The 13676-nt window shown below is 43.5% G+C and overlaps 1 protein-coding gene across 1 annotated transcript; it reads right to left on the bottom strand.

Annotated features, from left to right (window-relative positions):
- Positions 1–6897: 6897 nt before the first annotated feature.
- LOC5516440 (neuropeptide Y receptor type 6) lies at positions 6898–12597 on the bottom strand. Its single transcript, XM_032386323.2, has one exon. The coding sequence runs from the start codon at positions 9733–9735 to the stop codon at positions 8773–8775; it is 963 nt and encodes a 320-aa protein (XP_032242214.1). The 5' UTR covers positions 9736–12597; the 3' UTR covers positions 6898–8772.
- Between the last annotated feature and the right edge of the window lie 1079 nt (positions 12598–13676).

Here is a 13676-nt window from a genome sequence, read left to right as displayed (position 1 = left end):
CCCTTTATGTTTTTTTTTTTCTATCGATTGGACGTCTTCCAAAAAACAAACGACGATGATACAGGTGCCATTTGTTTGCGGTGCCTCACTACAATGCGTGCCAAATGCTTATGGACAGGCCGTTACGTCTTGCCCTCCATTACCTCCGAGATGGAAGCCAATTTGAATTGCCAAACATCGGCTATCAATCCAATGTTGAGGCTATTCAGCTAATTCATGGCTTTATTGTTATATCAGCGACTCAATATCGAAGTCACTTTTGAGAGTCCAATACTCGTTGTAACGCGCTGCACTCGTCCTCTCCCGGCATTGTGATTCACCAATAAGCAGAAGGACAATTTATCATAAATAATTAGTTAAATTTTTGCATAGAAATAAGGAATACTTGATCCGCCACGATAATAAAAACGCGTACGCGTTTATTCCTTTAATGATTAGCAAGAAATGAAAATACACCGGCCATCATGTTATATGACGATCACAAACATCATGACAAAACTAAGAGGAATTTTGATGCCAAGTTGTTTGTTGTTCCCGACCATAATATGGTCTCTAGTTCTTTCTGTCGCATGGGCTCTGCATGATATAGATAAAGATTATGAACCCGCCTGCTCGCATGACAAATTACCCTTGACAACACAGTTTTACGCTTCGTTTGCGCACGCTTTTTCAAAACAGGATGGCGATTTCACAGTAATGCCACATAAAAAAAGGAGTGTTAATGCGTATGCCTCGTTAAAGGTGTTCCTCTTTGTGGTTTTAGAAATAAACGGATTACACCCACAGGATAAATTAAGATAAATATGAATGATAACGGGGAGGATATAAAGTCGTCTCAAAGTGATAGGTCATTTCTGGTGTGCTCAGATAATTTCTTTTTCCCGTAAGGCATCTACACATCTAGCTTTTCCGGCTACCCTCCGGCTCTCTGTTAAAAGGGAGTTGGAATAAAGAGGGGTATAAGGGGGAGGGGGGAGGCATTGATGGTTGGAAAGGGGGTGGATAGGCGGTTGCAGGCGCGTACAGTCAGCATTTATGCATCGAGGGGGAGGGGGGGGGCTGCAGTCATAGATATTATATGCAAAAGGTCCGCGATTTAGTGATTTATTGTTTAGTAATAAAATCCCGTGTTTTTGGCGGTGGGCGGTGCCGTTTGTGGTACGCCACTGGTCAAAATGTTAGTGCTTGGATGATAATTTTTACTATGAAATAAGAGCCATATGAATAGTGAATTTGTAACATGCGTTGCTTAGTAAGATCATAAATCTAAAGCAAGCACACATAAAAAAATGCTTGTCAGGAGTCAACCCTCAAGAGGCCAATTTGCAAAACGCTGGGAATCTCTTAAAACCATTTATCAGATATTGAGGCGACAAGTGCGCTGGCAAAAGATGAAGGGAGGATTAGATTAAAATAATCAAAACACTGCGTATAGGTTTCGAGACATTTGTTTTCAAATCGTGACAAAACTCAAAAGCAAAGCATTCCACATTGTTGGATGTCTAGACTACGAAGCCACTACATATGACGTACAAAATGGCTTTGGTGAAAGTCCAGCCTTCTGGCAAGCGCCGACTATTGTGCTTTTATAGATGATGAAGCGATTGCGAATTTGCGAGTAACTCAAAACACAAATAAAAAATTCAAATACACCGAATCACAATGGGAGCACATGGGCGTCGCTTCCTCTGCGCAATTACGCATAATTTAGAAATTCTGAATTTTTTTCGTGAACGACATTAGGCCCCAAGGATGCCAGAAGGCGAGTCGGAAAAAGCAGAACGAATGTTCTCGATTTTCACAAGAAAATGCTTGTAATTTTAGAAATGAAATTATAAAGGCTAGTTGTCATATGATCGCAACCAAGCACAGGCGAATTTATGAATCCTGTGATCGGATGTGATCGTCTACGATCATATGGGACCCATATCGATCGGAATGCCATCGGTTACGATCGTACGGTCAAATTAGAGGCAATCGTGTGCAATTTTTGATTATATGGAGACCTAAGTTTAAACTAAAATAATGCAAAGCAAGATTAAAAAAATCAATTCTTAACATTTATACAGTATATGTATTCAGGAAGGGAAAGTGTTGTCTAAAAAGTGCGTATTTGAAAAAAAGCCCCCGCTACGCCCTTGGCACACGATTGCACGAGTGTTCGAACGGTTATTTTATGCGCAAACATGCATTAGCTTTTTACGATAGCGACAGTTTCGGGGGGGGGGGGGGGGGTGGGGGGAGGAAGTAACACCATAAAACAATTCTTTTTTCGGCCACCTTGGTTTGTTAGAGGATCCAATAAGAATGCAAGAAACAAGCCTTTTGATTTGACCTTCTCTAGCAAATAGGCGCGGCAGAGTAAAAATAAATACTTCGATGCACATCAGAACAGACGAAATCCTCCTAAACTGAAGTCATGCCATTAAAGACTATGATTATCTTATTAGCTAACTTCCTTAAAACTTTGTATTGGTTGCAACGGTAGCACGCGTCGCATGGTACACTTTGTATTGGTGGCCACGGTAGCGCGTGTCGCACTATAACACTTTGTATTGGTGGCCACGGTAGCGCGTGTCGCACTATAAAACTAAGTATTGGTGGCCACGGTAGCGCGTGTCGCACTATAACACTTTTTTTTGTGTGGTCAAGTAGCGCATGTCGCATAGTACACTTTGTATTGGTAGCCACGGTAGCGCGTGTCGCACTATAACATTTTGTATTGGTAGCCACGGTAGCGCGTGTCGCACTATAACACTTTGTATTGGTGGCCACGGTAGCGCGTGTCGCACTATAACACTTTTTTTGTGTGTGGTCAAGTAGCGCGTGTCGCACTATAGCACTTTGTATTAGTGGCCACGGTAGCGCGTGTCGCACTATAACACTTTGTATTGGTGGCCACGGTAGCGCGTGTCGCATGGTACACTTTGTATTGGTGGGCACGGAAGCGCGTGTCGCAATATAACACTTTGTATTGGTAGCCACGGTAGCGCGCGTCGCATGGTACACTTTGTATTGGTGGCCAAGTAGCGCGTGTCGCACTAGAACACTTTGTATAGGTGCCACGGTAGCGCGTGTCGCACTAAAACACTTTGTATTGGTGGCCACGGTAGCGCGTATCGCACTATAACACTTTGTATTGGTAGCCACGGTAGCGCGTGTCGCACTATAACACTTTTTTTGTGTGGTCAGGTAGCGCGCGTCGCACTATAACATTTTGTATTGGTGGGCATGGTAGCGCGCGTCGCATGGTACACTTTGTATTGGTGGCCAAGTAGCGCGTGTCGCACTAATACACTTTGTATTGGTGGCCACGGTAGCGCGCGTCGCACTATAACAATTTGTATTGGTGGCCACGGTAGCGCGTGACGCACTATAACACTTTTTTTGTGTGTGGTCAAGTAGCGCGTGTCGCACTATAGCACTTTGTATTAGTGGCCACGGTAGCGCGTGTCGCACTATAACACTTTGTATTGGTGGCCACGGTAGCGCGTGTCGCACTATAACACTTTTTTTGTGTGTGGTCAAGTAGCGCGTGTCGCACTATAGCACTTTGTATTAGTGGCCACGGTAGCGCGTGTCGCACTATAACACTTTGTATTGGTGGCCACGGTAGCGCGTGTCGCATGGTACACTTTGTATTGGTGGGCACGGAAGCGCGTGTCGCAATATAACACTTTGTATTGGTAGCCACGGTAGCGCGCGTCGCATGGTACACTTTGTATTGGTGGCCAAGTAGCGCGTGTCGCACTAGAACACTTTGTATAGGTGCCACGGTAGCGCGTGTCGCACTAAAACACTTTGTATTGGTGGCCACGGTAGCGCGTATCGCACTATAACACTTTGTATTGGTAGCCACGGTAGCGCGTGTCGCACTATAACACTTTTTTTGTGTGGTCAGGTAGCGCGCGTCGCACTATAACATTTTGTATTGGTGGGCATGGTAGCGCGCGTCGCATGGTACACTTTGTATTGGTGGCCAAGTAGCGCGTGTCGCACTAATACACTTTGTATTGGTGGCCACGGTAGCGCGCGTCGCACTATAACAATTTGTATTGGTGGCCACGGTAGCGCGTGACGCACTATAACACTTTTTTTTGTGTGTGGTCAAGTAGCGCGAGTCGCACTATAACACTTTGTATTGGTGGCCACGGTAGCGCGTGTCGCACTATAACACTTTGTATTGGTGGCCACGGTAGCGCGTGTCGCATGGTACACTTTGTATTGGTGGGCACGGTAGCGCGTGTCGCACTATAACACTTTGTATTGGTGGCCACGGTAGCGCGCGTCGCATGGTTTACTTTGTATTGGTGGCCAAGTAGCGCGTGTCGCACTAAAACACTTTGTATTGGTGGGCACGGTAGCGCGTATCGCACTAAAACACTTTGTATTGGTGGCCACGGTAGCGCGCGTCGCACTATAACACTTTGTATTGGTGGCCACGGTAGCGCGTGTCGCACTATAACACTTTCTTTGTGTGGTCAAGTAGCGCGTGTCGCACTATAACACTTTGTATTGGTGGTCACGGTAGCGCGCGTCGCACTATAACACTTTGTATTGTTGGCCACGGTAGCGCGCGTCGCACTATAACACTTTGTATTGGTGGTTACGGTAGTGCGCGTCGCATGGTACACTTTGTATTGGTGGTTACGGTAGTGCGTGTCGCATGGTACACTTAGTATTGGTGCCCACGGTAGCGCGCGTCGCACTATAACACTTTGTATTGGTGGCCATGGTAGCGCTAGTCGCATGGTAAGACTTTGTATTGGTGGCCACGGTAGAGCGAGTCGCACTATGATACTTTGTATTGGTGGCCACGGTAGCGCGTGTCGCACTATAACACTTTGTATTGGTGGCCACGGTAGCGCTAGTCGCATGGTAAGACTTTGTATTGGTGGCCACGGTAGCGCGAGTCGCGTTGTTAGACTTTGTATTGGTTGTCTCGGTAGCACGAGTCGCATGGTAAACTTTGTATTGGTGACCATTGTAGCGCGAGTCGCATGGTAAGAATTGGGATTGGTGACCACGGTAGCGCTATTCGCACTCACAGTTTGTCTTTTCGATGCCAACGTGATTTCGAATAAAAACGGAAAACTAAAGAACTTTAAGGATGGGAGAGTCGGGCTGGAAGAGGGGAAGGGATGGAGGAGGATAGGGGGTGGAGAGTAAGAGAGGGGAGATAGGGCAGGGATAGAGCAGGGTGTATAGGGGGAGAAAGGGAGGGTGATGATTGTGTAGAATGTGGGGTGGCGAATGGTCCTTAGAAATATCTCGTTCTCGAATCTTTTCCAAACGGCCTTTTTGGATTGGCCATTGTCGCCACCCCTAGAATAGGCGGGTCAGAAGTGGGATGTCAAAGGGTGAATGCCTACCTAGGATAGGGCAGGGGGTAGAGTGGAAGAGGGTTAGGGGACTACACGTGCAAGGATATGGAGCGGGCTCGAGGAAAAGGAAGGGAGCTAAGGGGTGGATTTTCTGGAGTTAGGAGTGGTGATGGTGGTATGTGTGTGTGTGTGTGGGGGGGGGTGAGGGGTAGGGAGGGGTTATCGTGGTTGGCGCAACCTGGAGTCGAGGGTCTATGGTTGAAATGGTGTTCTGGGAGACGCAACATATAAAGGATAGATGTGGTGAAGCGGTCGGGATAGCCAGGGAGCTGTACGAATATACAAGTACATATAAAGGATGGATGTGGTGAAGCGGTCGCAATAGCAAGGGATCGGAACGAATGGAGAAGTACATATAAAGGATGGGTGTGGTGAAGCGGTCGGGATAGCCAGGGAGATGTACGAATAGACAAGTCCATATAAAGGTTTGATGTGGTGAAGCGGTCGGGATAGCCAGGGAGCTGTACGAATAGACAAGTACATATCAAAGATTGGTGTGGTAAAGCGGTCCGGATAGCCAGGGAGATGTACGAATAGACAAGTATATATCAAAGATTGGTGTGGTGAAGCGGTCCGGATAGCCAGGGAGATGTACGAATAGACAAGTATATATCAAAGATTGGTGTGGTGTAGCGGTCGGGATAGCCAGGGAGCTGTACAAATAGACAAGTACATATCAAAGATTGATGTGGTGAAGCAATCCGGATAGCCAGGGAGATGTACGAATAGACAAGTACGTATCAAAGATTTGTGTGGTGAAGCGGTAGGGATAGCCAGGGAGATGTGCGAATAGACAAGTACATATAAAGGATGGGTTTGGTTAAGCGGTCGGGATAGCCAGGGAGATGTACGAATAGACAAGTACATATAAAGGATGGGTGTGGTGAAGCGATCGGGATAGCCAGGTAGCTCTGTACGAATAGACAAGTACATATAAAGGATGGATGTGGTGAAGCGGTCGGGATAGCCAGGGAGATGTACGAATAGACAAGTACATATAAAGGATGGGTGTGGTGAAGCGATCGGGATAGCCAGGTAGCTCTGAACGAATAGATAAGTACATATAAAGGATGGATGTGGTGAAGCGGTCGGGATAGCCAGGGAGCTGTACGAATAGACAAGTACATATCAAAGATTGGTGTGGTGAAGCGGTCGGGATAGCCAGGGAGATGTACGAATAGACAAGTACATATAAAGGATGGGTGTGGTGAAGCGGTCGGGATAGCCAGGGAGCTGTACGAATAGACAAGTACATATAAAGGATAGCCAGTGAGCTGTACGAATAGACAAGTCCATATAAAGGATTGATGTGGTGAAGAGGTCGGGGTAGCCAGGGAGCTGTACAAATAATTTCAGTGTATCTCTGCCATCTAAAGCCTTTTGAATCAGCCCAATTCCAGCTTTTTGAAAGCTAAGCTGCGTATGTCTTCATTTTGCCAACTTTTTTGTCCACGTTTTTTCGCGCAGTATTATTGCTGATCTTCTTCTTGCATTCACTTGTATTTCATATTTATCGGTGGAAAACAATCCCTCACATCATTTTCTTCCTTTTCCTCGATTCAACATTTCAAGTCCTAAAATATTCTGGATGGTGGCGAAGCATAACAGCCCAAACACCAAATTAGTAACACAGTGAGAGTAATTTATCTCCATAAGCCTTTTTCGGTATTAGAGCTTCCATTCGACACTTGACAATAATAATTAATAATTAACTAAATTTTATTGCTTTCGATTTATAAACAAAGTATATAAGTTTCGGTAGATGCACCGATGGCTGAGATCCTTTTCATTTCTCGTGGTAGAGCGTGTAGCACTGAACGCAAATGGTTTCTCGTCGTTAGTGGCAAATGTACAATATCATATGAAAATAAGATGGAATATTTGACAATCCTTCAATAAGAAGTGGCCCACTGTTCGGCCCTCGGCATGCTCGAGGATCCAGCGTACTTTGCGGGCTCTCGAGCATGGGCCCTCTAAGGATGGGAGGGGATGGGCGACCCACGCGAAAAACCTCAACCGATAAAAGACAAAGGATTATATATCTAACAGGCCATCCACTCTAAATTTTAAGTCACATGATTAAAGAAACGTTCAAAAGAAACACAGCTTTTACAATTTAAATTTTTTCTCGCGTTTCCCGTTAAAAATCACCGGAAATAGTTACGTAATTGACCGGAAGTAAACTGGTGATATTGCAGTTATAATGAGATACTGGAATAGTGCATTCCGGCAATTTTAGCCCGTTCCTTGCCAATAGGCTTTATGAAAATGTGTATCAGATACTGGAATAGTGCATTCCGGCAATTTTAGCCCGTTCCTTGCCAATAGGCTTTATGAAAATGTGTATCAGAGCGATAAGAAAAAAAAAAAACAGAAGACAGGGCGACGGCGAAAGGGAAGAAAGAGTCAATATTTTATTAGATCTAGAGAAAGCACTAAAGATACTCTTAGCCAACTATGTCAGTCAAGTCTCTCTTAGCACGCCCATTGCCACAGCGCGGACTCGCCGACCAATCCAAATCATTGATGGAAGGAAATCGATCTTGGTTTGGATTTATCAAACTACAACATCAACTGGGCCGGTAATAGCGCGGGTTTATATCAATGAAAAACGATGTTTTACGAAAATACAAAGCTTATCAAAGAAGATTTGCGTAGAAAAACGTGCTTTATCATAATTCTATAAATCTTCATTCAGTGTGTACACAGTCATACAATATTCTTAAAACCGCAAACCCCTCAGGCTGGACTATAGACTCCATTTTTCCATTTTTAATATAGAAAAGTTAAGATAGTATGTTCTGTAGTTTAAAAGGGCGCGTGAATAATCGCCTCGGAAGTGAGACACCGGCGTCCATTTTCTTCATACACAGACAAATTAACTTAAGCGAACCAAATTAAGCGATCACAACAACCTTTTTATTTTCCTTCTTCCGGTATCAAATCTATTTCATTTTCTTTTTTGGCTTCTAACACAGAGTCGGAGTATCATTAGCTTAATTACTAAAAGTAACATTTTCTTTTCTTTCTAACTCAATTTTAATGCACGCTTTTCTCTCTGTTTTGTGCTTCTCTCAGCTAGCTTCCCTTCCCTCCCCTAGTCTGTCTGTATGTTTAAAAAAAAACTGCAGCTTTATCTAAAAACGACTGTTTCATTTTGAATCGGTCCGATTCGATTTGAAAGATCCGAGGCATTCTATACACTAACTATTTTTTCGAAAATATTTCTCACGTTAGTTGTCACGCTATTTATCACCCTCATCATCACGGTCGCGCTATGAAATATACTCTTTTAGAATTGTGATGATAATGTGACAGCACCTTCCCAAACATTTTGCTTCTACTATCATTAATGGCTACAGACCCCTTCAAAACGAATTATGGCAAATTATCGAAAGCTTGACATCCGTCTAAAACATGCCCTTACACCCTGTCTGAAAGCTTTACTGCACAACATATATATGCCAGGGTTTACTGCGCTGTTCAGATGAGCGATGATAAGCACCGTGAATCGGAAGTTGATTTGGTCACACGGTAAGCGAAGATTCCAATGAAAACAAAGCAAAAATCCAAAAACGAAAAACGGAGTCCAGCAAACGAAAAATGCGATGACAACAAACATAGCCATGACGGTCACAGTTCGGTTCCGATCTTGAATTCTCCGCTTGCGCGCATTGTTTTGGTCCTTGAATCTGTATCTTTGGAGGCGAATCACTATTGTAGTGTACAGAGCCACTAGTATTACAAAGGGGACAGCGTAAAGGCTTGTAAATATGAGCACAAAGTAGGCTTTTGATGTCACAATGTTAGTGGCTGTGTCCTCACTCCATTCCGGGACGCAGTAGATCTTGTTCCCAAAAGAAGCGACTTGAAAACTCGTCAAGTATGGTGCATGAAATGCTATCGCTATTAACCAAGTTATGGCTAGAACCAATTTAAGTCGCCACGACGACTTCAGAAAGCTTTTTGTCGGGTACACTAAGAGAACAAACCTCTCTACGGCAATTATGAGGAGGCTCTGAATGGAAACAGCTGTCGAGATGTCTTGGAGGAAAGTTGCCATTTTGCAGAAAAAGGCACCCGATGCGCCATCTATTAGCCAGGTCATGGGGCCATTGTAGATCTCGACGAGCGCTCTCGGAAATGCGAACAGTGGCAGGACTAAATCGCTTGTTGCCATGTTTGCAATAAAGTAAAACACGACGGATCGCAGTTCTCGGTGACGGCGAAATACCGCAAGAACTAGCCCATTGCCAACGAGTCCCATTGTAGCAATAGCAGTGTAGGCGATAGTCTTGAAGATTTGATCAGAGCCCGCGTCATTTGCGCAGGCCAGTGAACTGTTATTCATCTTATTGGGAAAATAAAACACCTATAATAAAAGAACTCTTGGGATGATTCCTGCGTCCACTGACGTCCTACGCATCTATGGCCTCTGTGTTTTTGTTCGCCTGTCGTTGTTTTGCGATTTGGCTGGCTTTAGGTAATATTGCCCTCGAGGGCAGCTGCGCTCATAAGGCACCTATATTAGGTTCAACACTTGCCTTAGTTCGAGACATAATGCCCGGTGGGCGATGGCTTTCAAAGAGGAAGACCACTTTAAGCACAACGCAGATATCATACTTAATTAGCGCGTTGCGCGCGAGAGAGGCGCGCGATGATTAGTTTTTAATTTTACAAGCTGGCACAAAGGGTTTTTGCAGTGATGCTATTAGTGACAATACGACGTTGTTAATATGTAATATAAACATTATTTCTTACCGCAGAAGCTAACACAATATAGGATGGGGATAAAGCTACTAAAACTACAGAGAAAACACTAATCTCTTTTTGTTATCGCTATTTGAGTTTTGCAAGAAAGCTTAAGTGGTATTAATTTTTTGTTAAAGACAAAAGCCTCCTTCTGAGAATATAATCACAAAACTTGCCAAGCTTTCCAAGTGGTAGTTAATAATAACTCATTTTCTTTTGACAAGTTCTTTATTCCCATGCCAGTGAACATCATAAAACCACTCGATCTATAGAGTTTAATTCTTCTTAAAAAAGAGAAGAAACAATCTGCAAAAACCTAGCACACTTGGCTCATTTTGTTCAGGGTATATTTGTCAAAACCTCAAATTTAAGACACCTTTTAGGTCCAGACGGGCGAAAACTTCCTGCTTAAAGCATCTCGGCACAAATATTTGTTTCCAAAATTTGCCACTAGATAAGCACTGCTTCGGCAATTCGCTCTTCACAAATATCGCGGTTCTTGAGACAGTCAGAAGATCTTCCGGTCTGCCAATATCTAACCTCAGTAAACGATAAAAGCCATCATACGATGTTCAGCTTAAACATTTACGAGGCTCTACCATTAGTTGTCAATTCGACTGACGGCGACAGCTCACATTGGCTGGAACAAGTGCGTTCGTGCGTTTGAAGAATATAAAGAAAAATGGAGCTTTCGGTTGAACTATCGTACAACACGATAACCCAAATAGACTAAAACACCTTCCCACAAATTTTGCTTTAGGAATTATTTCTTTTAGAATCCCCTATTCACCATCAGTTCTCGTTTTATGTATCACTTTTTTTTTCATTTATTGATTTTTGAGAGGAGTTAATGAGAGCGGCACAACTTTTGGCAGGTCAGGAAAACTAGTAACCGGAAAATGAAAGTCTGTGATTGAGTGCTGGACACTAATTGAGCAAAAGCGATAGAGTTCTTCTAAAATTAGACGGTAATGGAACCCTGACTGAGTCAATTTGTAAGTGTGGTTGTTGTGTCGCTCCTAGGAGCATCGTCCTTGTGTTGAGGCGACTTAGAAATTCGCCTGGCAACAAAAGAAAATAGGTTGGGAAGAGACTTATTATTATTTTCTGTTTAAAAAAAGTATGACCAAGGAAAATAGCTATTAACGCGATGACCTGTACAGGATTCTTTATGGATAATTTGTTCACTCTAAGAAGTAATCAAAACAGCTGATTCTGGACCCAACATCGAAATTGTTTTTAAAAGTTATGTTTGACTCATTTCATACTTTACTGTTCTTGGGCAATAAGGTTATTGGTTACATAAAAAATGGCATAACTTTGCGCAAAGACATAACAAACAAAACATCACAAACAGTAGCTGTATGCTTGTTATAAATGGATGCTATTTAAAACCTTGGTATGGATAATAATATTGTTTTGATATATTGAAAAATTATTCAACATTCTCCTTGCTTCCTGGGTCTACTGTGATTGGATTTCAGCAGGGATTTGTTGTGAACTAAATGACCGGCAAGACGGGATTACGACTCTCTCTCTTGGACATTGGCATATCAATGTGTAATTCAAAAAGATTCATAATCCCTCTCAGTCTGAAGATAATTTGATAAGAGTTTTTCAAAGTACACCCCCTCTCCACTCATAAGCCCCTGAATTAGCGCCGCTGCTGTACTAAAAGAATTAATAAACGCCGGCGAAGGATGTTTAAAAGAGTAAAAAAGCTATACGTCCGAAAGCAAATCCTAAAATATTACTACTGCTTCATAAGTCAAGGACGTGTAGAGCATCTTAGAGTGAGGAGCTGTACCCAATATATACCTTCAATTTCCCAAATTGAAAATACTGAAGGCGCCGATGAGATAAGATGACAGTTTTTTCCAGCAGCTTGTCAAAACAAGAATGAAGGCGCACTTAAATTTTCCTCGAAATACCTTGGGTAATCCAGGGAGCATGATCCTTGGTGAAAAAATATCTTCTTTTCCTTGCTAAGTAATACATGTTCAATCAATTTCACAAATTGAAAATACTGAAGGCGCCGATGAGATAAGATGACAGTTTCTTCCAGCAGCTTGTCAAACAAGAATGAAGACGCACTTAAATTTTCCTCGAAAATGAGTGTACATATCACCAAGAAGACGGATTTCCTGGTTATCATTTAGAAGATTGATTGACGCCAGAAGAGGCATTACATCGTAATTATTTTCGAGAGTCACCTAAGGTTAAGCGAGCCACAACAAAAGAAAATCATGACCAAACTCTTAGCTACTTCACTCATTTTTAGGAATAATGGATTTCTAGCGCCAGACATCTTATATTCAACAAAAGCATGAAGATGATGATAAAACACCTTTTCAGACAAGATAAAATCAGGTCTGCACGGATATCCTTAAGGCGCCCTTTAGTGCTTTCCACAGAGTTCCACGGGAATAGAATAATGAGATAAAGTAGACTCCGCTCTTACGAACTCTGAAAGGAAACAATGAGCTGTTCAGGGGTTCGCTTGAATTTATATGATTAAAGGAGATAAAAATGCTATATATCTCCATTATGAGCAACCGGTAATCCTGTGGTGTTTTGACCGTGGAGGTCTATGTTGGTGTGTGATGGGAGTGGGACGAGTGATTGAGTAGTAAAACTGATATTATGCTGGTAGACCCTAGAAGCATTCCTCGTTTTTAATTATGCTCAAATTATGCTAGTATGCTCCAAAAAAATAAAAAATAATAATAAAAAGCTCATCTTAATATCACGTGAAATCAAGAGAGCATAAGATAAGAGAGGGAGGGGGGGACTGGGGGGTTTCAGAGAAACTAGTGGGAGGCGTGGATCGCCCCTCCGGGCCTCCCAGCCCCGTCTCCCGTCTTAGGCCTGGGAGGCGCGAATCGCCCCTCCGGGCCTCCCAGCCCCGTCTCTATATATCAAGCGTATAATGTTTCACGTACATAAACAATCGGCGATTGCTAATGTAGGCCGAATCGATTTCACGTACATAAGCTTTTGGCGATTGCTAATGTAGGCCAAAGCGATTTCACGTACATAAACAATCGGCAAAAGCTAATGTAGGCCAAAACGATTTCGCGTACATAAAAAATCGGCAGAAGCTAATGTAGGCCAAATAGATTTCGCGTACATGAATAATCAATTAGGGCTGCAGGTGTTTCGCGGGCATGAATAACTAATTAGGGCTGCGTAAATGAATAATTAGGGGTGTAGGCCGGGCGCGTGCAAGCCCGAGGACTTGCGCGTACACGACTTTTTGGGCAAATATCGATGGGGCCGCGAAAACGAGGAGGGCCGCCGACCTACGGGGTGCGGAATAACCGTTTTTCGGCCGTAAACTCAAATCCGCTGGCGTGGAGTTTAAACCTGAGTTCTACTCGAACACCTCGCTCCCGAACTCCTCGCGAATTTTTCGCGCTCTTTTTTTCGCCTTTTCGCGTGCCTTCGGGGAGGGCCCTTTCCCGCTTTTTTCGTCGCGCGGGGCGAGGCCATGTCGAGCTCTGATAGCGGCCTTGAGCTCGTTGTATCTCTCTAGTTCCC

The sequence above is a fragment of the Nematostella vectensis genome, chromosome 10 (genome assembly GCF_932526225.1).
Source record: "Nematostella vectensis chromosome 10, jaNemVect1.1, whole genome shotgun sequence".
NCBI lineage: Eukaryota > Metazoa > Cnidaria > Anthozoa > Actiniaria > Edwardsiidae > Nematostella > Nematostella vectensis.
The sequence above is the reverse complement of the archived record's forward strand: the minus strand, read 5'-3'. Positions and strand labels throughout refer to the sequence as shown.

Bases quoted from the DNA above. Each gene is read 5' to 3' on its own strand.
- LOC5516440 (XM_032386323.2), bottom strand. From the start codon at position 9,735: ATGAATAACAGTTCACTGGCCTGCGCAAATGACGCGGGCTCTGATCAA.